The 25,170-nt window shown below is 43.6% G+C and overlaps 1 protein-coding gene across 5 annotated transcripts in view; it reads right to left on the bottom strand.

Annotated features, from left to right (window-relative positions):
• auts2a (activator of transcription and developmental regulator AUTS2 a) overlaps window positions 1-14,024 on the bottom strand; it is a 228,411-nt gene extending 214,387 nt beyond the window's left edge. For all 5 annotated transcript variants that reach the window (XM_041951738.1, XM_041951740.1, XM_041951739.1 and 2 more), the window contains exon 1: window positions 13,960-14,024. In XM_041951738.1, coding sequence (XP_041807672.1) covers window positions 13,960-13,962 — 3 coding nt within the window. In that variant the 5' untranslated portion in view covers window positions 13,963-14,024. The remainder of the gene's footprint in view (window positions 1-13,959) is intronic.
• Between the last annotated feature and the right edge of the window lie 11,146 nt (window positions 14,025-25,170).

The raw sequence follows: 25,170 nt of genomic DNA, 5'->3' as shown, positions 1-25,170 counted from the left end.
CCCAAAGGATAAAGCCCTCGCTTATTAAAAACCAACAAAGACAGCTCTGATGGAGCGTGCCAGCCTTCTGCGTGTAGTTCTGTACATTCTCTGCCATGTACATGATCTTCTATTAGATGATTGGGTAACTGCGGATGATATTACAGACAATTAGACGGGAGATGGCATGTAGTAATTATACAATAGTCATGAGAGTGCCATTATCAGAAGCAGCACAGCAGACATCCGGTGGACATTATCCTCCATTATTACACTCAATTTCATGGAGCTACGTTAAGTTACATCACCAGTGGACTGAGGGTAATCAAAAATCAGAAACAACTCACTGGGAGTAGCGAAGCTCCTATATTGACAAATTACTGGTCTGCCGTGCTGTAAAAGGCAGGGAAATGATGCGGAAGGGAATGCAGGGAAATTGATTTTTTTTTTTACACCGTCAGCGAATGTGGATCTGATGAAAAGCAAAAAGAGATATGAACTTTCCAGCAATGACTCAACACGTGCAAATATGAGCTTTCAGACAGTCTTCCTCCCCCCTGCAACCATTTCTCGCCATAGTCATTAAAGCCTTGCTCTCATTTCCGCCATGATGAACGACTACTTATGCTAACTTCAAGTGCTCATCATCAGCTCCTGCTTCCAAGTTTAGGAGTCATAAATAGGACTTGTCACACATCTAAGGGGCTTTGGTTGGAAATGATTTTAAAAATGGACAAAACTGTGTTTTTTCACTGGCAATTTGTAGAGCAGCAGGAGGATGGAGACGTGTGTGTCACGTGAGTAAAAAGCGTCAATGATTACGACTTGATCAGAAAGAAAAAGGTTAAACAAAGTTCGCTGATGATCATTTTTAATGACTTAATTGCATTTAATCTTGCTTTCTTTCCCCTGAAGTTACATCTTAACAAGGGTGGAGATCACACAACATTTTTAGCACCAAACATCATAATCTCACTTCGATAAAGGGCATTCTCAAATGCAAAAATACAAACCAGAAATCATATTCCTTCAACTGATAGGTGTCTCATCTTTAGGGGCTCTGAGTTTATAGAGCACAGGAAGCTGTGATTGAATGCAATGACAAAAAAGTCAAAACAGGAGGGACCTTTTTTTTATTTTTTTTAAACACAGAAGTGATATTGATTATCCTGTCATCCTACATATCAGCCAAACAACTGCCCTTCTCCTTGCCTTGAAGGATGCAAGTAATGATGATGTGGAGATTAGGATTAGATCGTTTGATCCCTTTGCTGAAAATCAATCATATACCTGCCGTAAAAATCAGATACTGACCCGTATGAAGGCTTCCCACATCTCGTTCCCCGCCCATAGCTCGTCCAAATCAATCTAGGACCAAATCACCACAAGCCAGTATACGAAACAATGACACCTGCTCTGTTTAAAGGTCAGTGGGTTTTTGAATGATTTTCCACATAAAAACACAAATCCAGGTCATTTTCTTGTATGAAACAATGGCAAATGTAAAAATAATGTACATCAAAAACCCATAATGTTCTCGTGCAGGTGGATATGAAAATGAGCTGTAGACAGTTCAGCCCAGTAAAATTAGTTCATTAAAGGCGCAAGCAGGAGCAGTGTGCAAAAATGAAGAGGAATACAGTAGAGCGAATTTTAAAAAGGCTCCAGTAAAAGGAAAGGAAAATAATAGCTCACTAAATTGCTTTTATGTTTGTGCTATACTGTATCTTACACAAAAAGTCCTCATTAAATTTCAACTTGTAATATCCGGATATGATCCGAGCAGGATAACGCAATTTTTTAACCCTCCGCTGGCTTTGTCACTCCTAACTTTTACTATTTAGGATGATTAAACTGCCTGTAGCAGCTCTTACACTGTGGTAACAGATTTCACAGAGAATCAGTGTTGAGTGAGTGGGAGTCTGTTGTCTGCAGCAGGAACACAAGTTTTACTTTTACTTCTAATGTTCATTTTACTCAAAACTTTTACTTGTCAGAAGTCGAGAAAACTAGAGCTTTTGCAAAATGGCAGAAGACAGTATTGAAACTAAAAACGGATGTTGGCTGGATGGAGATGCCTGTTGGGCCAGGCTGTGAGAGAAGGCAATCCCGCTCAACAAATTATCTCTCCGACGAGACAAAATCCCTCCTGGGGGAACAGTTAGGAGACCGAACGACATTGGGAAAGGAGGTCAGCTCATGGAGCTCACTTTAGATTTATTTCAACACTTAAAAAAGCTGGAAAAAAGAAAAAAGCTGAGTGTGTTACGCTGAGTCACATCTCCGTCGTCACTCAGGTGGGGAGAAGGTTGGAAGGTTAGCAGACAGTCATGGATGAACCAGGACTGGAACAAAGTGGTAGTGTGGGGCACAAGCTGGGTAAATACCAGCCCCCACTATCTACTTTTCTTAAACTGGAGATACTTTAACAGTCGGGGTTGCCCCCACATGGGAATATTTCACTCCATGAGCCTTTGGTGCTCTCATAAATACTCCACTTTCCCAGCCAGCACCTGCTGCCTGACCTCCTCTTTTACAGGGGGCAACAAAGTGCAGCAAAGGGAAGACAGGGAGGAGGAGTAGAAAACACGTCAGTCCTTTCTTGGTATCCACTATCCACACACATAATATATGCATGATAAAGTACATATATAGACTCATTTTCTATGTATGTAGGCTTAGCTAAAATCCAGGATATGTCTAATTGATATTTACAGAGCAACTGCTTTTGCAGTGTGCAGGCTGCATCAACAAGCAGCAGGAGAAGCAGGTTTGAGCAATTAAACACCTTATTAAATCCTATTAGTGTGCTGCAACATAGAGGAGGGCACAGTATGTGTGCGTTGTGACTGCGTCAGTATGTGTGTGAATATTTAGTGTGTGGCTGCAGCCCGTGTGGTCCTTTCTGTTGTTAATTTGTACATGTTGATAGAAGAGATTCACGCACACTTAGATCTGTGCAGAATTTCACTCTATTTAGAGCTTTCGGGCTATCAGACCTTCATCAGTGCATATGTGATTTAACAATGGACAGACAGCTATAAATAACCAACCCCATTCTAAACTAAACAATAGAAATTGGCGATACACCTTACAAGACCCTGGTGAATTGTAGTTTTTAATACTAGGAAACAACGAAATTAATTCTCTATCCAAGAAAAGAGCTGAGCCGCCTCAGACCGCATGGCTGCATCTTTTATAACAAGTATGTCTTCCATATTAAAAACCACAGTTCCCAGGAGGTGGAGCTTCTACCACTAAGATGCGCACAGGTGTAGTTCATACTGCCAGTGGGGAGAATGGGGTTGGTTATTTGTAACTGTCCATCCATTGTTAAATCACTTATGCTCTGATGACGGCCTGATAGACTGAAGGCTCTACATAAAGTGAAACACTGCACAGACCTAAGTGTGCAGGAATCTTCTCAGTTTTGGACGGATGGATGGACACCTTCATAGACTTATCAAGCAACACAGCACGATGTCATTATCAATACACACCAGAAAATAAAGCTGCAGAAATCAAGAACTAACACTGCAATTCCTTAGCCAACAAATGCGTAAAGGTGTGACCTGAGGGTGGTGCCAGAGGTTCTATAAATATCACCTGTGGTTTATTAACAGGTGAGCATGGAAAGTGCACAGCAGTCCTAAACAGGGTGCTAAAGTTAAAAGCCATTAAAAGCCACCAATGAGAATTTGGGACATTGGGTTCATCGTTGGGTTACATCACAGGGCAAGTCACCCTATCACAGTATGTTACCCATGGTAACAATGTTACTGCCATTTTTTAAAAGTAGGCACTGTGTGACCAGCGTGTGACACAGGGTCTCTGCATTCCCATTTCGCATTTGCATATATATGGTGTTTTTATTCAAAGCGGCAGCTCGCTACCATCCAAGGCAGCAGCCTTAACGTCAGAAGAACCTTGAGGTTCAGTGTCTTGCCCAAGGGCACTTCAACAGGATAAACAACAACATCAGCAACATATCAACATGTACAAGAATTCTTCACAGAGTGTCCTGGTTAGAGTTCAGTGATTATTAACCTGCACTGCTATATTAACAATCAATGATGCAGCAAAAAAAACAACAACAAATTATTCAGCTGACGAAATTAGGTTCAACCGTGGGTCCTGACATTTAGTGGACAGCCTTACTAAAAAGTACTGTATAGATAAAGTATATTTTTTGTCCAACCCTTTTCACCTTCCACTATCGCTGTATTGTGTATAAGATGAAACAACAACATCAGTATTGTGTCAGTAGTAGGGCCACTGTCACCAAAACTGAAAGGCTTCTTCCTATGGGCTGCATGAATTTGCTCAACAAATGTCATGGTTATTGTTCAGAATTTGAGGTATTATGTGTAAAATGTCAGGGCAGATTGCCTTGAGGTTGCAACTGGAGGTGGTGCATTTGGTCATTACAACCCAAATCTTTCATGGAGCATGACTGTATTCAGAGAATATTGCATTTATCCACTTTTCAGGTTTGATGTACAAGTGGAAATTTCAGACCGGCTGGCCAACATACTCATCCCTTGAGCTCCACCACTAATCTGGCAAAAGTACTTTTCTCTGTCTTTGAGACAGACTAACACACACACACACAAAAAAAAAAAAACAGTTTTTTTTCACCCAGTGGAAACTTTAAAAAAGGAAAGACTGAGTGGGATGATGGGGAGACGACACTCCACAAGTTACACTCAGCTGTACAGTGTTATGTTACTTTTGGTGAAAGGGGGAGAAAGGGAAAAAAAAAAACAATTTCTACATCTTGAACTATCTTGAGCGTTCAAGATTGTGTGGGCCTGTGTGTTGTAAACGGTGGCAGATTGGATTAGACCTCAGTCCGACTGCTGCGCTGCAGCGGTCTGTCTGTGACAGGGGCTGGACAGCCGTGATAAAACCATCTTCAAACTCCTCCGGCCCACTGCCCAGCACTGACTGACAGCTAAGATGGGCCTGGGCTTTAAGTGGGGGGACACTTTGGTTTAAAGTGTAGCCACTTAATTTTCACAAATTGACTGTGAGGGCTGTCAAGAGTGAGAGCCAGCGTCAGGTTGGACAGTGGCTAGTGACAGCAGATGCTGTCTGTCGGCCCTGTCGCTGCTCTGCCTCCCTGCAGCATTTACAGTATTCACCGCCCGACTGCACGGAAATGACTCCGTTTAACAGTCATGCAAGTGGGTAGGTCCAACCCCCACCCTCCTCCTGATGTCCTCCCTTAGAGAAAAGTGACACTTCAAAAGAAAAGGTTTGTCAATGCAGGGCAAGCAGGGAGAGAGCGAAAAAAAAGAACATTAAAATGTTTTCAAAGACATGTTGGCCTAGACCTGTCAAACAGCATCAGCGGCTCCTGCAAAAGACAGCCGGTCGGCAGAGGGGACATGGTAAACACACAAGTCGTCAGTAGGAGATGCGGACAAGGCGGGTGGATGCATGTAATTAGAGTTGGGGGGTGTGAATGTGCTGTTTGAGGGTCTCAAGCAGGAGGGGGCCTGCTGGTACAGAGAAACCAGCATATAGCTGGACCGTACGCTCAGTGTGCTATATCATAGCCAAACTGTTAAACACAGTCAGTGGTGGTCTCTCTCATGTGACTTCCTGGATATTAAAACGCTCATTTCTGCAGTGGTCCCACTGATATTTGTTGTTTAAGTGTTCTGAAGTTTCATACTACATGACATGGTAAATCTTTGTTTGAGTCACAAAATGTTATGAGCGCAGTTGCAAGACTCTTACTCTAATTATAACTCTTCTAATTATCTATTAACTCCCCCTGCTCTCTCTGTCTGTGGGACGTCTTGTTTTTCTCTGACTCACTCCATATTGAGAGTTTTGTCAGTGATTGTTATTTGGGGTGTTTTCACTGTGCGCTCTGCCTCATGCCTCCGGGCACATGGAGAGCTGTTTTCTCTCCTACTCTGCTCTCCGCTGGACTGTAACAGTGAGTAACCGTCGTAAAACAGCAGGTTTTATGCTATTTTCAAGTTTCATTCCCTCATGTTAAATATCAGGCATTGTACTGTCTGTGCCTTCTGTGCACATACGATGACGCACTGGCAAAGTAAGGATTGGTTATTGATTTCTCGTGAAATGGGTGTGTGTTGCACCAAGCGGGGCATGAACGCATCCTGTTTTGCCCTTATCCCACCAGTGACAGCCTTAAAGGGAGAAGCCTACACAAAACATTAGTTCCGTACCATAACTCCAGATTCTACGAGTATAGGCGCAGCCCCCCAAGAAAAAGCTGTTTTGGGAGCCTATTGTCTGGTCTCAACTCAACTTATGCATAAGCTGAGAATGAGGTGGGTCCGTGGTAAGTGGGTTTACACTCAAGCAGTCTTCACTCACTTCAGTGTTGTGTGAGCGGTAACAAAGGACAAAGCCACTAGGGACAGTCTTAGAGGGCTGCACCTATACTCACAGAACCTGGAGTTACGGTATGTAACCAATGCTTGCGCCTACTCTTTTTGAAAGTGCAACAACCAATGGAAACACTCCAACACTCCACTGACAAATGGCGTAACTTCATTGCTCACTCACTCAGTCACAGGTCACAGACTTTGGCATTTTCAGGGCCCCTGCTTTGCTGCAGTCCAGACAGATCTCATCATCACGTCAGAGGTTCCTGGATTTCTGGCAGCGCTTGCATCAAACACACGGTATCACATGGACTTCCACAGTAACATGAATGAACAAAGTGCATTTTGAAGCTTTCCAGAGATGCAGGGGTCTGCAGTGAAGCTCACACATGCACGTTGCCGTAGTAACATCTCGTCACACACATTATATTCAACACACTTATACTGTTAACATGAATACACTGGACCATACAGCGCAGTAACAACACATCTACACACTAATTACACACAGCCTTGTCAAGCCCCCTGATGCATTAAAATGTTTACTGACTGTTGTCGTGTGTGCCACAAAGACACAAAGACCACTAAACAAGCCGTCATGATTGGATTTGATTTGATCCAGTGCTATAAACCGCCACTGTGACAGCAACAATTATCTTCCCCACAACCGAGGCCCCCACCAGAATGGATTTAGCATCTTATCTGACAATCAGGACATTGCTTTTCTTCGAATCTCTTATTGGCTTAGCGGATAAGCTTATTAAGGGTGACCCGCGAAGCTGAAAGAGCTGAACATTATATTACATTTTCACTGCAGATTGAGAAGCATGTAAGCTTGCCCCCATCCTGACATAATCAAGGCTTCAGTCCAAATATTTACACACACACACACACACATAACAACCAACCTGGGAGATCTGCCATTAGTGCTTTTAGCTTGATCTCATTACATACTTGGCCACCAGCAGGTTGAAGTAAGAGTTCAGCCTAGGTAAGAGACTGATGCTGAATGATAAAACCGCCTCTGGCAGGCCTAAGGCAGGGTTTTTCCATCAGGGCAGGTGGAGCGAGAATCTACCCAGTCAGATGATTCAGGGAGCCAGAGGCCAGACACCAGCGCCCTTCGGTTGACTGGCTGACCTGGTTGGAGACTCTCAAGGAACAGTCCTCAAACCCTGGGGCTAGTCGCCGCTCAGCAGTTCCATAGCAACCACTCCTCCAAACACCACAGCTCCTTTTCCTCATGTTTGTGGTATGACTGACAAACGGGGGCAGCTGTGAATTCATGGCTTTTCCTTTATATTTCTAATAAAAGAAGTCAGATGAACGACCTGTAAAGCAGATATTCAGCAGCATTATATGCACGTCACCACCATGTCTTCACATGGGCTTTGCGTCTTTTTAATGGAAGACTGTTGAAAGTATGAAAAGCACAATGTGTGAGACTTGGTGTCAGTCTGTGTGTGCTATCAGAGAAGAAGAGGCTCATAACAGACAGGCCTTGACAGTGTGACCATGTCACTCGCATTCGCCCCAAAAAACATGTGCAAACCGGAAAAATTATTTCTAAGCACCGTGTGTGAGTAAAGACTACAGCCACACACACACACACACACACACACACACACACACAGTGACAAAAATATATATACTGCAGAACCAATACGTCTGTTAAAATGCACTGTCAATACTTTAAAAACTGAACTTTTGAAAAGCTCTGGCAATATCTAATGTTGAAAAGCTGTGTTTCAACATTCCAGTGTTTTAAAAATCTGTCTCACTGCCTTAAAATCTGTGTCAAATTTTCAATGTTTTATGTTTTAAAAATCTTTTGTCAGTACTTTCAGGCCCACCCCAGTGTAAAGATACTGAGGTCTGTTTTTCCACAGTCCTCCACTGGATTTCATGTTGTAATTGCACAAGGAGAGGGAGCATGCGCACACACACACACACACACACACACACACACACACACACAACACACAGTTTAAATACATACATAATAATCTGTTTGTTAAACCACTTTGCTACTTGAACATTTTTCACTGTACCCCTGCGTTTATTTAATTTAGGAGCACATGTACTCCTCGGGAAAAAAAAGTTAGCGTAGAGCCCTGAAAGACATTCTCAGTTCCAAGAAGTACCACCAGCAATGCCAGGGTGGTCTGGCCAGTGACGGTGCCTGTTATCCCCATTACACTACTCTGCCTTATAATGAGCCAGTATAACACCACAACCAGCTGACAGTGCCTGGTGCCAGGATCACACTTAATCCATGGTTCATTTAATGTGCTGAAGAGGTTTACACAAGGATATCATGGTGCAAAGTACTTAGTAAAGTAAACTCAGATTAAACCCAATGCACATTTTTGTACTGCCATGTGCATTTGTGAGACTATTTGAAAAACATACGCTATAAAAACTACACAGAGAAACTACACAGAGAACTAAAGACCTAAAAAATACCATGAAACTAATCTTTAACAGTATAAATCGAGTCTTCTGACCCCAAACATTCGCACTACTCTAATACAAGCAGGCGGGCCAAGCATATTTACCTCTTTCACCTCTGACCTCTTTCACGTGAAGCACTGGCTGCCATCTGCTGTCTTGATTTGCTCCTTGTGAACATCTTCCTCTGTGTTTACTGAAGAAGATGCAGTTTTGTGCTAAAACTTGCATGTATATGCTAAATAGAATTGTTGGGATTACAGACACAGCCGATGGCCTTTCTTTTTCGAGGAGGAGGAGATGCTCATCAGCAATCAGCAAAGCATGTGGCTACGTGCATAGGCTCAGAAGTACACTGTAACCCTTTAGAAACAACAAAGAAAAAACAAAACATAATTATCTGCAAATGAACTGTGCTTACCAACAACAGTACAGCAGTGTTCCTGAGCCCATGTAGTAACATTCTTTACACAACCATGTGCTTGACAAAGTGGTGAATCTCACTCCATCCTTGCTTGTGAGCCACAACACTGACCCAAACAGGTGTTTTTGGGGCATTCCACAGCTTTCTCAGTGATTTGTTGCTTCTGTCCCACCTTGTTTTAAACATGTTGCTGCATGAAATTCAGAATAAGCAGATATTTACAAAGAATCAATGAAGCCAATGAGACAAAACATTAAATATTTGGTCTGTGTAATGTTTTCTATTTAGTATATCAGGCTGTTAGATTTATGTTTACACAGAACATTTTGCATTCAGGGTTTAGAGATAGTCGACAGTCAAATGTCAGTACTTCATTAGTATTAGTATTTCATATATAGGCAAACGACTATTCCCTCCAGAGTGACTCCAGTCCAATATAAATCACTGCACACAAATGTCTGGGAAAGAGACAGATGAAGGAAGACAGACAGACGGAGCAGCAGACAGACAGGCAGGTGGTTGAAGAGATGCGGGGGATCAGAGGGGGAGGCCCAACCTGAGCCCTCCTTGCTCGTCCCGTACCCCGACTCTTTGTCTCCCCACTCCCCCAGTGCCAGAGAGCAGATGGGCCTCACAGCACGTCCCTCTGTTCACCAGAGCTACTGTACAAAGCAGCATACACCACAGGCCACCAATCCAACATCAGTGAGCTGAACAGAGCCTCAGCAGAACAGAACAACACCCCCCGCCAAACACACACACACACACACACACACACACACAGTGTGTGTGCCAGAAACATGTCTCCTGCAAGTGTACATCCAGATCAGGCAGATATAAGTGACCTGTAGTCACATGAGTTTAAATGGTGCCACAAACATTTCCATAGTTTTGTAAGAATCAGTTCTGAGTTGTCACTCGGGACACATGAATAAACAAACAGGCACACAGACGCAAAATGTTTTACTTTACGGGTTTTGTGGGTTTTGTGACCTATTTTGTTTTGCTTCCTTAACTTGTGAAGCAAGTTTAAGTCTCTTCATTGCAGTTGAGCTCCTGAAAACAGCTTAAAACCATAGTCTGATGCAATGAATATGTGAAACAGGTTCTAACGCTCTCTGCTATAATCCCACATGTGAGTGAACTGTAACATTCCCTGGTTATGTTTGCAGTACGCTTTTCTAAACTGAAGACGTCCAGGACAAGTGAACTGACTGCAAACCTGCATAATTAAGGTAAAAGCAGACTGCTACAGCTCGCACACACATGCAAGTTAGTCAAAGCAGCTCATCTGATTTCACACATGTACAGACAAGACACAAAAATCTGCCACACAAAGACGGAACACTAGCATCCCAACCGTAAATTCAATAGGGCTACTTCTTGGCCTTACAGGTCCCTGATTCACTTTCTTCAACCGTAATACAGTAAATGCAGCCTTAAATCACAATGTCAAAATCTGACAATTAAACAAAAACATAATGAAAAAAAGCTAAAACAACAGAAAAGTCAGAGAGTCATAATTTGTGGCTCGCTACTGTACTCTCATCCATCTCTGCTGAAACTTCCTCTATCTGGGCTCTTTTTTCACTGTGAGGCAATATGTCAGAGGCGCTTATAAACATTTCTCTGCGTTCCCCCCCTTGAGCTTACAATATCTCATAGTTCAGTACATTGGGTCAGTGCCAGAGATCGAAAACATTTGCAGCAATCTGCGAGCTCGGCTGGAAGAGGAAAAGTACAAAAAGAAAAACATCTCTTGCTTTATTCAACACCAAATTCTCTCTCCGTTCTGTCTTCATCCCTCGTTCCGCTGAAGAGTCAGAGCTAAGAAAAAGTGCTGATAACAGGTGCTCTCTCTCACCGGGCTGCAGCGTTTTCTAAATGGAGAATTAAACCTTGAGACAGACGTCTGACATTTAAAATGCAACCTTGTGGGAGGACAATGCCGTAACGTTTATTTACAGCAAAGTCAAAGAAAAGATCATAGTTGTGCTGGATAAGTTCTGCAGCTTGTTTCTCTTCACAGAGGACAAAAAGGGGTGGCGTAGGGCGCAGATGAAGATCTTTTCAATTATGCATATGTCATGCGTGACAGTGTTATTGAGCACCAAAGCTGATAGGTCTATCTGCATCTTGCAGGGAACAGAAAACTACTGAGAACAGTGACGGTGTAATGGTCTGGACTTCAGCTGCCCTCAAGCATCATTATCGTAATCATCAGTAACACAATCAATCAAATCGTTTTTGATTATCACTCAAATGAAAGCTCTGACTGGTGACTGAGCCGATAAGCCTTGAATAACCCATTGTTGTTGCTGCTGTCGTGTCACAGCCACCTGGGAGGTGTGCAGACGGTTATGGCAATGTAGGCTGAGTGCATGTTTGATTGCGTGTGAACACGTGTGTGTGTTTGTGTGTGTGTGTGAGCAGGGGAGCGAGGTGAGAAAGAGAGTGCGTGAGAATGTGGTGGACGTGTTTGCGTGTGTGAGCTCGCATGTGCCTGAACGCATCTGTCAGAGTTTGTGTGTGAGTGTGCACGCAGTGAGTGAGATCGTGGTCAGGCTTCACACACACACACACACACACACACACACACACACACACACACACACACACACACACACACACACACACAGTCAGGCAAACAAACGAGACACAGTTGAAATCAAGGCGCAGATGAACACATTCATTAACGCACGCAGTCTCACGCAGACATGCCTCCACGCAGTCACTTCTGCACTGAACGCACAGCCATCACAGCAGCAGAAGACAACCTTGAAACTGGCGGGGAGCACCATCTGTCCATTAGCCCGGTACAGGGACAGACATGACACGCTAGCAGCAGTGGTGACCCTCACAATGGAGGTCTGCCACTGTATGCTTCATTCACACCATTACGGTACGTTCTCCGTTATGTGACTTGTTAAAAATAAGAGCCTTTCAACACAATTGGGACACCAGCCCGCATTACTAATGAGTGCAAGCTGAGGGGACTCAGCAGTGGAGGATGCACCCACACATGCACACACACACACAAGACTGTATGGGTATGAGCTTTCCTGATTGTGTACCATAGATAGTGATGGTACCCCACGACATTGTCTCAATTTTGAGGAGCACCAGAGTATGACCCTAAACATCTGTCAGTCAGTTTAATCAAACATTACAGTACAGTCCGCACATCCTGCGAACCTGCGAGCAGCAGGACAAAGCTGGAAGCACACTGCTTCTCCTGCAAAACCACTGTGGACTACACAGCGTATGTTTAAGCAAACGCTGTGCCTGGCAACCCGTGTCTTTGTTTTCCCCCATGTTTGCTTGTCCTGCACACGACCCACACAAACATGTCCTTGAATATGCAGCTCGAGAAGACCCTCTCCCAGAGAAATGGCAGAGCGTAGCCTCAGAGTCGGTGCTTGTGTGAGTGTGTGTGTGTGTGTATAAACGATAGGCACAGTCCTGTAACAGATAGTCCTTGCTGCTGGAGATACAACACTGCATCAGCGCAGCATAAATATTCATTAGTGACCTTGTCACCTTGCGACGCACAAAAAATATGTTCAGGTATACAGTATACTGATATACACTAACATACCCCAGAAGCTGTGTTTCACAGCGGTGAGCATTTTGACTTCATTTATTCAACCAATACAAGTTGAATGTTGTAGCACTAATCATGTGTGACGTCTTTTTTTAATGAAAAACAGGAATGTGATGCAGATACGTGTTTGTCTCTGTAATCTGTTTCCCCTTCTTTCTTTGTCTCAAATGAGTTTTGCTTGCTTGTAAATGTGACAAAAACTGTCTCTACAAGGAGTGTGACTACAGCATGTACCAACACTTGAGAGAATTCCTAAAAAACTGTTAGACCGGCTCATGTCATACCAACAGAACCGACACCGTAGCTGTAAGCACAGATAAGGTGTTTGCTTGCTGTTACAGCAGCAGATTTCTACGGCGACACTGTTCTCTTGGAACGGTTGAACCGACATGCTCTACACACACATTTGGCCTCATTGGCACTTATTGTCAATGCTGTAACAGAGACACAATGAAAACATAAATAACATGTGTATGTCTGATTGGTTGTAGGTCTATTTAAGGCATGTTGGGCTGCAGCCATTCATAACACCCCTCACCACCTGAGAGGTTCCAGACTAACTCACTTCTGCCGGTGTCAGAGTAGCATGACAACCCCACAGTAATGAAAATTAAACTGAGCAGCTTTCTTTTTTTTTTTTACCACAGATAAAGCAGCTTCAGCACAGGATTAATTCACTTTCAAAAACATCAAGGCCAGACTCTTAGACACTATGAGAAACTGTAAGTACAGATTTGATATGACAGACACACACACACTCTCGGTGCATCGACAAAAAGCCAACACTGAGCCAAGAGGAGAAAAACAGCTGCAGCGTTATTTTAAGAACACTTGAACTCGCTGTATTGACAACTGATATCAAAACTATAGAAGCACCAACTCTTTTTTTCAGCATCATGAAAAGTAAAGTGAGGCGCTGTGCTGAAATCATTCCAGGGAAACTCCACTCATTGCACTGGCTTCTAATTTCCTCTCTCTTCTCTTAGCATGCGCACACTGAAGTGACAGGATGTTAAAAAGGTTGTATAATGAAAATGTAGTACTCGGCTACATTTGCCACGTGTGATTTATTGCGTGAATGATGGGATTACTGTATCGACGGCGCACAGAAAGATAAAATATGTTGAACTCACCATCGTGTGTTTCTTGTTCAGGTGCTTCTTCTTCCTCTTGCCTTGTGTGTGTGCCAGCCGGGGGTTGTTCTCCTGGTCTGAAGGCTGTTGGTGGTGGTGATTGTTCTTGCACGGCTCCAGGCTCAGACCGTTGGGGACCCTGGCAGGCTTCTTCTTGTGCAGGGGCCCCGCCTGGTTGTCTCTGCACTCCTGGGGCTTCAGCGTCATGTTCTTCTAGAGAGAAGACAGCACAAGAGAAAGTTGAAATTAACACCAAAGCAGCCATTTTACCACTAAAGCTGGTGATGGGTTTTACAGCATGTATGAGCTGTGCAGCTGGCCTTTGAGGACTCTGCAATCATACGGTCCATCAACAGTCAAATCAATGTTTCATTAAACTTCTATACCTGAGAAAACTGGCTCATTAGCACACTCAAGAGCTTTAAGAGAAAAGAGCTGAATATCTACTCATAAGAGTCTGTCTGACAGATAGCAAATCTCCGCTATCCAGTGTGCAGTGCGGTGAATTTGTTCCAAATTGAGGGGCAATCGTGCAGAAAGGCTTTAGATACAGTGCAGCATCAAGATTTTCTTCCAAAAAGAACAGCAGAAAGTGCTCCTTTGCTCAATTTTTTGGCTTCCAGATGGTGAGCTGAACGACTTTTCTCCTGGTGCAGACAGTCATGGTCCTCACAGGATGAACTGTCGTGAGCTAACATTCACGCTTGGCAGGAAGCAGAAGAGGCAAAGATGAAGATGAGTAGAAACATCGATTGAGCTTGTGTTTACTTGCGGAGCACGTTTCTGAGCCGGAAGCGGATCAGCACAAGCACAGCGAGAAACATCAAAACGTTTTAGTTCAGTTTGCCCGACGCATAAAAACTACATCAGAAGACAATTCTTTTCATGAAGAAATCTGGATTCTCAAAACAAACCGATAAGCTGCAACTCCAATAGTGCAGGGCACACACATGGGGTTATACAGTTTGGCAGGGCAGATCAATAGAAGCACTCATCTGCTGCTGAGACTGTGTAATGTATCACAGCCGCCCACAGGAAAACTTAAGGAACAAATCAGCTTTGTTATTTGAAGGGGTGACCTGTTTCCCTCCATCGTGGACCAAAGAGCTATTGGTGCTAATACCCCCAGGGTGACATTTAAGCTGGTGAGGCAGCCATCTGAGTGGAGGCTGACTGTTGAAGGGGAAGGTGCAAAGCTGCGACAGATACACTAATGACATGTCAATACTCTGCAACATTTTCACAGGAAGGCTGGAGGGACAAGGTGGCGTTCATACCACTGATGTGTGGATACGTGAATGCTTCAGGCCAGGAAATGTAATACGTGTAAGATGTGTTACTAGACATATTCTGATGCATGTCTACTGCTTTTGTTTTTAACTTTGATGACGGCCATATGCGGATTATTCCTGCAGCAGCGATATCAATCCTCTTTGCAGTTTTTCCAATATTCTTGCCATGTCTTGCCTTATGTCATCCTCTACTTTCTAAATCCTCCATAGCTTTGAAAGGTTTCCAATTTTCCACTAAATGACAAGGACTATTTTCCTCTGTGTTATCACAAGTTGAGGCTAAACTAAGGTTCAGCTGGATTTTGGACGCTCTCCAGTGGTGGAAAGTAACTCCACTACATGTATTTGACAGCTATTACAGTTCCCGCTTGCTTTGAAGATCAAGTTTTTACATGATCCAAACACATAATGAGTTGTGAAATGGTGTAATTCTACAGTTTACCTCAAGATATCCATGCAGAAAGACAAACTAGTCGCCACTGGATAACTTTTCAGAGTTGGCAAATCCTTTCTGTGAGCACTGTAAAACATTATGCAGTGTTTTTGTGTTTGATTTGCTTTAAGCACATGAATTTGTTACTCCGAATCATATTTCATTGTCTCCTTACTGAACAACACGTCTCCACCAATGCGGCCTCCTGTGCTGTCTAGCTTAAAGTTGTTTTCGATCTGAATCCCTTAAGGTTTTACTGCTTTTACCTACACAAAACACTTGAATACCTCCACCTCTAACCCTCTCACATCTGCCTCGTGCATACTACTGCTCTGCTTCGTTTCACTTCAGTGTGAACAAAACAAAAACTCTAGGTACAGTAACATTTTCAGGGCTGGTTTATAGACCAGTACTGACACTGGACTCTGCAGAACCCTGCCTCAGTCCAGGATTTATCCCACAGCCCACAGACACCATATTTATACCAGGGTACATATGAGGATTGACATCAAGGCAGATTTTCCACAAAATACTGCTGAGAAAAAAATCCACCTCATCTCAAGCAGCAGCAGCTACTCGTTGAAGGACCACCTCGAAGCAACCTTAGCGTGCTTGTAGAGAATTACTTCGCCGGCGTTACAGATATGCGCTGCTGTCAGGGGGATGAGTCTGATGGGTGTGCTACTGGCACTGACTCACTAAACCATTTCTAAAGGCCTCAATTCACTCGTAGAAAAACAAGTGCATGCATCAACTAATCTTGTTTGCCTTTTCCGCCCACACTTCTCCAAGGCAAATAATGCAACATGACATGCATTGTCACTGCGCAGAATATGTGACAAAGTTGTGATGGGGCTGAGAGAGCTTCCATTGTGCCAGCTTTCTGCATGCGTCTAAGCCTCCGAGCCAACTGATTGCTTGGAATAAATGATGCACATAATGTTTTGCCTGCTCACAGAACAATAGCAAGACAAATTCCTTATTTCAGCGCCTTATGATGACACTGAAAAAAGTAATTGCCCAATATGGCTCACTCTCCGCGAGCTTTCATTACTGTGATTGTCTGGCAGTGTACAAAGTAATTACACCGTGGCATTTAGTGGCAATGCATGCCTGCAGGTACGACAGGTTACAATCTGGAAGGCAGCTATTACAATCAACTTTTCAAAATACTTTAGTAAATCTTGGATTCATACAAAGATTGCTGAATGCTTCGCATCTTGTGTGGGATAAAAAACGTGCTACTTTCAAGTATCATGTTATTAAGATGATGTCATTTTAAGATGAAGAATGAAATATTACAACATAACAAATCATTATTCAAAGCAGAGTAGTTTTATATGTCTTAAAACATATCTGATGGGGCTCCACTGTTTAATCTTAACTGTTAATGTGTCAAACTACCTGCAGTCGCACTGCATGTATGTTTCTGTCCAATACTCCAAAGTCACACATTAACAGTTCCTATAGGGCAGAATTGAGTCTCCAGAACATCTCCTGTGCTTCGTCTCACAGTCAGGGAGAGGCTGAATGAAACAGTGGAAAGCTCTGCTTGCCAAAAGAGTAAAGACAGTTCAAAATAATACACTGAAATGAATCAGTGCATAAAAATGACAAACTGAAGGGACAGAGTGCGGTCAACAGATGACTCAATAATAACTGCAGCACGGGATGCCTTGTCCAATCAAAACCTTCTGTGTGCTTGTGTGTGCTGTGTTTTAACTCTTTAACATCTTCTAAAAATGACATTCCTGCTCATCAAGAAGTAAAAACAGCTGCTAACTTTCAGTTTACAGATTGTACTCATATGATAGTGATAGTGAGTTCTTTAGACAACCATCAACTTATTGATTTTTTACTCTTCTCACACATTTTAGGAAGCTTTGCTGTCCCTCCCCTGTTTGCAGGAGCAGTCCCAAGTCAATCACTGCAGCATTATATTAAACAAGCCGCACCTTCTCTGGTCTCTCACAGCCTTCTGGTATTTGAGCCACCAAACAGACGAGCCTGTGAAAGGCTGATCAAAGAGTCTGATCAACTCGTCTTACTGAGACAATTTAATTAGGCTGCACAAACCAGGCTCCCAGCAGAGAGGGGAGGAGAGGGGGGGGGGGGGGGGGGGGGTGGTGGGGGGGGGGGGGGGGGAGCCGGTGAGAGCCGGAGAGGCAGAGAGAGCACCCAAACGCACCAGAGGCTTAATGAATCTGGCTTCCCATGATACTGCTGCATCTGCACAAATACGTGCACAAACACACACGTCTCAAATCAACAACAAGAAAGTAAACAATAATTGGAGATCTAATGAATGCTAATAAAGACTGATAAGTACAATCTCTCCTTGTGGGGTACTCCAGGACTCCAGGACAACAGGCCATATTAACTTCAGCTACCTAGTTAAGTCGAGCTGTGAATTGTCTCTCATTCTTTAGGGAGTCCTTGACCTGATTATCACATTTTCAGTGGGTGTGAAATGGCATTAAGCAAGCTCTAAGTGTTGAGTGTAACAAATTGCTGGGTAATTCACTGCTGCTGTGGTGATGTAACCACTTACAGGTGATTAGAGCAGCTAAACTACTTCATATGTCATTTAATGGATCAAACCGAGGTGAGGATGCACACTGCAGAACCGGAGCCTGTTGTTGTTGTTGTTGAGGGGGCTTTGTTAAGGTGAGAGCACAACACTGATCAGAATACGTGCTGTGCATTTACATTCATACCATTAACATATTCATGCTCGGCTTTATGTTCTGACTTCTTGCACTGAACCCTGTGGGTCAGCTGGGTGAAACATGTAAAAACTCAAAAGGCTGATTCTGCGGTTTGGTCTAAAAAGTTGATCGACCACCTGACCAACACTTCTGTTGGAGCAAACTGATCCCCGAAGTGCTAGCAGGTCCCTGACCTGCTGGAAGACAAACCATGAACACTCATTTTCACATGCTGGAAATACACTACACAGCTAACTCTAACTGCACAACTTAAATATTTTGTTAGTCAAAAACTGAAAGAAATTAGAGTTGATTAGTCAACTGACTGATCAGTTGAGTGACAAAAAACAAATGAGCAACCCTCCTGATAAACTATTCATTGTTTCAGTCATTTTTCAACCAAATACGTTAAACATTCAATAGTCCCGCTCTTTCATTCTGATTATTTTCTGCTCTTCTGTTTAACATCATTATAAACTGAATATCTTTGGGTTTTGACCAGACAAAACAAGCAGCTCTTGGGCTCTGAGAAACTGAGGGGATTTTTCACAATTTTTTTAATCATTAAATGATTAATCGAGAACATTCGAGCAGATTAATAACAATATTCAGTGGTTGTCAAAAAATCTGTATTCCGGTGTTTACAATTATCTTTCGTTGTGGAGGTTGTTGATCCAATTTACCAAGAAGGCAGCCAAGGAAGGAGATCATTACTGTACTTTGCTGAGTGCGTGGTTTTGCTTGTGTTCAAATACAATTTCTACATGATTTAATATGACAGCACAAAGCTACATGGCCAACATACAAAGAGTAAAAACACAAGTTAGCTCCACAGTGCTGACCCAGTAGTGCATGGAAACGAAGCTCGTTTGACAAGGATTAATTCAATTCTTGTGTTATGGTGGAACAAACGACTGCATCACTATCGGCTTTATGTTCCAGATGGCTCACTACTAAATATTCTTTTAAGATTAAAGACAGCTGGAATAACAGTTCAGCACTGAGGTCAGACATAGAAAAGTCTGACCAGCGTTAGCATCAAACGGTTGTCAAAAATAACTCACTGGTAAAAACACTTTATGTTTGTCAGATCCCTCTTTGGTATTTTTAATCTTGTGTTCTAAACCCCAGATCATGGCTGAATAAGCACTAAGCAACATCCAAGTCCTTCTGCAGCATGTGTCAAAGTCATAATGCCCTGACAGACTGAAGTGGAAACACATACAACTTTAATTCTTTTTTGTGGCAATTTAACAACTGGTAGAATAATGCAGAGGAGTTCCAACAAACACACTTCTCTTTGAATTAAAGACAAAACTGGAGTGAGAGCAACCCACATCTGTCCACAGAGCCGTGCACTGTGTAAAACACGTGCTCCAGTGCAGAACGAGAGATGAACTGAGGCAGTCAGACAACCGGAAACATGCTCGCGCTGCACATTTCAGCACCAGTGTTTTCACTGAGCCCTCAGTTTATGCATCCCGAATAACTGCCGAGCACCAAGTCGCTCAAGTAGAACTATTTTTGTACGAGGATGAGGCGAGTGGTGAGCAGTCCATCGGGCATGTTGACCTGCAGCTCAGAGAAATCACACAGGACGAAAAGACATGGGAGCTGCTTGAGAGGACAGCAGCTCCTCCAGACAGACAAAGAACTGGGAAGTTAAAGAGTAGATGACCGGATTTCACACACAAAAAAAGAGCCATTTACTCATTTTGGTTAGGTGACCATTCATGATGTCTTGACCACATTCGGGCTGATTTAATAGTGGTGGACAGAAGCAGTGTTATCCATGAAGAATCACACACAATTCAAAATGTGCTGAGAACTAACAACACACTCCAGCTGCAATTAACGGCCACACTTTCTAAGTATGTGAGCAAACATTTAAAAAAACTCCTTGAGGCAGAAGACAGGAAATATCATTGCTTAGAAATCTGAATTAATGATTTCCAACCTGATTGCAGCCATAAATTTGGAAATGTTCAGGTGTGGGTTTAGGGAAGTTAACTGCATTTATTCAGTGGTACCGTACGTGTCTCAAGGCTGCCATCGAAGCCAGCTGGAACACTTTCTGAACACAAGGCTTCAGTACAACTTGGCATAATTCTTATTGTGAGCTGTAAAGCTTCTTCGGCTGTGCTGCGCGAATTGCTCAAGCGCTCACATCCACGTATAGTAGTCTCATACTTCACCTGTGAGGACCCTGAAGTGAGGACAGAAACACCATAACATCGAGGTGGACTTTGTCTCTACAGACCAACACTAGCTCACGATCATCTGCAGGGATGGATCAGTGGACGGAGCCCGACATACACCACACCCCACGCTCGCTACCGCTAACAATGAATGAGACAGGTTCCCTCAAAAATCTGTGATCTGGATGTGTGCTGGATTTGACGCGGTAAGCATTTAGCACAGATAATAGTCATTAGTTCATTTAATTAATAGGTCACTTGTAAGGATAAAATGAAGAATATGATGGGGATGACGGTGCCTTGCTTTGTCTGAGCCTGTGGGAATGGGTTTTCAGAGACCTCCCTCAGTCAGCTCAACAGTAAAACCATTAAACTAATAGAGGGTGAGAAGCTGAGAGCACTGCAGCATTATTTGGAGACCAGATTAATCGCATCACATCTACACACTGAGCTGTGCAGTAGGAGACAGACTGGAAGTGTCTGGCAGGAAACCCACAGCAAAACTTCAACGCTGGAACCGCTCCGAGCTCCATTCCTCCCTGCTAAAACCATGGTCTGTCCCTAGACACACACACACACGCACACGCACACACACACACAGTCTGTATTATACACAGAAGCGAGTGGGGGGGGGGGGCTTGTCTGGGGCTAGCAGGGCTTTTCAGGTAGGTAGTAAATTGTTCCCCTGACAGACACAACCATGGAAAAGATGTTTGTTCACCTGCGTTAGTTTCCTTGTTTCTCATGACGACACGCTTGCAACAATAGCGGGGCTCACCACACACACTCACGTGCACACAGACACAGACACCGTGCCAATTTCCTGGCACTAATCTCATCATACAGGAGATTTTTTTTCCCCCCATTTCAGTCACAAGGGTGCGTTAAAAAAGACAAGGAGATATCCTGTGTATGCCGATCTGATTTCCTGGTTGTGTCTGGCTGTTCAACACAAACGGATTCTTTTGTCTCTCGGGGAGAGCAGACGGGATCGAGGGGAGGTGGGGTAATGGATCCGATCTCGGCCACCAGGTTTCATTTGTGTCAGTCAGTCTCGTCGGGCGTCCTGAGAGAAACACAACAACTGATTTTCCCAAATTAAACAAAGCAGTGCGGGCCACACATACTGTATCAAAGGCAGCGATTGTAGCCACAATGAGACACGGCCTGACAATGTAACACCAGGCCTGTTGCGGGTGGGAGGTTGGAGTTATTCCTAAAAATACTGTTGCTAAAAGGATCTCACAACACTGTCCAGATTGGCAACAAGAGATGTCACTGAGCACCAAAGTCAACAGATCTGTATTCATGTGTGTGTGTGTGCCTGTGTGCATACATGTGTTTCCAGCACGCATCTTAACGGGAGGAAAATTAGGCCTTCTGTAGCGACGCCAGCAGAGCACAGGACTTAATGAAAAACAAACATATTCAGCATGAGCCACAAGAACTCACAACATTTACCCTGATTTAAATAAACATGAGGAGCAGATACAGCCTGGCTTTTTTCATGCTAATCACCGAGTAAGCAGAGCAGGCAGAGCGGCCCTTTAAAGGGCGCCGAAAGATGGGAACCAACAGCGTTCGTGTTGCAGTGTTACTGAATCAGAGCACTGGATCTTTTTTTGTTCCACTATTTCAGACGCAGACATCAGCTGGCAGGGCGTCCGTTGTGTGTGGAAGAATACGAAGGAAAGGATTTCAGCGTAAGGCAAACAAAAGTGAGATAACATGCACACGAGCCATGTGGTGACAACCTGAATAAGCAAAGCGTACTGCGAAACAAGATGAAGTGCAGACTCTCCTGATCAAATGAGAGCAAACGACGAGGAGGAAAATAATGTTGTGCTGAAAACAATCCAAGCCCGAGCGGCATTGTGGGATGGATTTCACCCTTTGAAGCTGCCCTTGTTGGCTTAAATAATTACATCTAATTGCTGACAGATGTAAAGGCAAATGAACCATTTGCTTAAACAGGCACACAGATTGCTTACGGTGACTGCACTGGGTCAGGGCTTTATTGGATTCTGCCATTCACTATTACTAAAAAAAAAAAACACTTTCCACTTTCTGCGGAATGGACCAATTTGTTGAGCTGTCTAGAGCTGACAACTCAACTGGGCATGATGAGAGTTATTTACAATCTGCAAGAGGCACTGAAGTCATACGAGAAAAAGCTCGGTGTTTAACTGAAAATTACACTCCAATATATCAGAGTTGGCTCTGATATATTGGTTTGACACGCTTACACCGAGCGTGCTCATGGTGCGTGCAGCAGTGCAGAGTGTGGAGGCAACAGGGGAATCGCACATTCGCAGTCTCTACACGATCGGGGTAAACTGCTGTTATTTGTGAGGCAAATGAATACAAGTTAGTAATGAAAGCTAAGTTACAGAAGTAAATGCAACTGGATATCGAACCTCAGGAGCCTACTTTATGAGCAGCGGTACATGACAGATCATTTTAGATGGATTCCTGACCATCCTGTTACTTCTCAGTAACAGGATGGTCAGCTCGCCTCCAAACCTCCTTGTTTGAAATCACTTTTCTTAAGCTTTTTTCACGTAAGCACAAAGCACTTTAAAGATGTACAAAATAACTGTGTACGCTGTTGATGCCACGCACAGTCTGCAGCTTTTGCCACCTTAGTTAAAAAAACCCTTTACCTAAACACTGCAAGTTAACATCTACAGTATTAGATACTCTTTACAAGCCTCAGAGGACAGACTGAGTAATATAATATGAGCAGATCATATCAGTATTGGCTATGTGATCTTGATATTGATCTTCTTTTATCTACTGTAGCCCATTGTGTTCTTGGTCAGGGATGTTCGAAGTCTGATGAAGACGCAGCTATGTGAGTTGCAGCCAGATAAGCTCTGCAGAGCTGAGGGGAGCTGCACGTTCAGCTGATGATCCTCTGTAGGTTCATCACTACAAGTGACCCCTTTCACATTTTCACTGCTTTCACATCGGCATTGGATATAAAACAATGATAAAAATATTGATTCTAGCTGCCTTAACTGCCTCCATAAACTGTTCCACAGCCTCTGTCACAGCTTTAGCTGCTGACTGTGTTGGTTGAAGGACCAAGTCAAACTACAATAACCACCTTCCCATTGTCTCATTGCAACTGTCCCTTTTAGCTTCACCTCGCGTCTCTTCCTACTTGGCCCCCGCACTGCTTCAACTGTCCCTCACAGTTTAAAAACCTCTGCTCTCTTTATACCAGCTGTCAGAAACACCCAGTTACAGCTCCATCCAATTTCCTGATGTACAGCATTTAGTTAGTGTGTATAGAAACCCTGATTCAGCACTTAGAAAATTGCAATTTGTATTTTGCAAGTTGTATTACACATAATGTTTGGTGATGTCCCTCTGAACGGCACTCCTGGCCTGGAAAGAATGTAATAGTGCATGGAAGCTGCAGATAAGGAAAGCTGTGGCCAATACTGTTGTTGATACAAGAGAAATATTCCACGCCATTAAAGTGTCTAAAGCTAGTGAGCGCAAAGCATGGTGTAATTCTCCTTGGATGCTTGCAGAGCGATTTCTGTTTGTTTGAGCGAGCACAGAAAACACGCTGCCACCTTAAATGAACCTGCGCTAAGATAGTGCCGAGCATCCCGTGAACAGGGATATATTCTAGACAAGTGTATCGCGGTGATACGCCGAGCTGCTTTACTGTTTACACTCTGCAATTTGATAAATTGTTCTTGTCCCCGAGGTGATAGCTGACAATCTGAGAGCACTGTTACAATGAAACACATCTATTTAAGTGAAATAACTTCAAAAGGAAACAAAGCTCAGCCAACCACCTCCAGTGAGATCAGCTGGCAACAGTATGAAAGCAAGTCTCTGGGCAACAAGTGCCACGTCTGATGCGTCCCCAGCAAAAACACATGTAAGAGTATAATAAATCCCGCAAAACAAATTTTCTTCCTACAAAGTGCTGCATCTGACTACAGTCAAACATGTTCAAGCGACAAGCATCTTGTGCCAAGCTTGCAACCAGATTTAGGAAACAGCCAGCAGCACTGGCATACTCACGCATGCCAAACACACACAAATAGTGCTCGTACTGCTGCTTGTTTTCAGCTCACTACAAAGTGACAGGCTTGCCACATGGTGACAGAAAATCTGTTCAGTGCAAAAAACTGAGCTTTGGAGAAGTGAGGCCGCGGAGAGTGACTCACTCGAAAACTCCAGTGAAAGCTTTTGATGGGGAAGCCGAGGGTATGAGGAGCTGAAAGGAAGATGACGAAGAGCTGCTAGCAGGAAAAGCGGCATTCACATAATGAAGGGCAGCATATACAGTAATGAAGGCTGGAGTGGTGGTTTGCTAAGAGCTGCAGCAGAATGTGTGCCATTATTTGAGCGTCAGAGGCAGTCGTCATGCCTGCCAGGAAAAATATTATTTACATTATGGACTGAGTAGAAACGTGTCACCACCTCCTTGCGTTTCCTAATGGAACTGTTGGTGGCGCCACTGTCGCAAAGACAACCGGATGCTTTCCATTTTGCTCAGAGCCCAGCCACACACGACACCCTGCATGTGTTTCCAAATTTGAACCTTCAACTTT

This window comes from Chelmon rostratus, chromosome 14 (assembly GCF_017976325.1).
Source record: "Chelmon rostratus isolate fCheRos1 chromosome 14, fCheRos1.pri, whole genome shotgun sequence".
In the NCBI taxonomy this organism is placed as follows: Eukaryota; Metazoa; Chordata; class Actinopteri; order Chaetodontiformes; family Chaetodontidae; genus Chelmon; species Chelmon rostratus.
The sequence above is the reverse complement of the archived record's forward strand: the minus strand, read 5'-3'. Positions and strand labels throughout refer to the sequence as shown.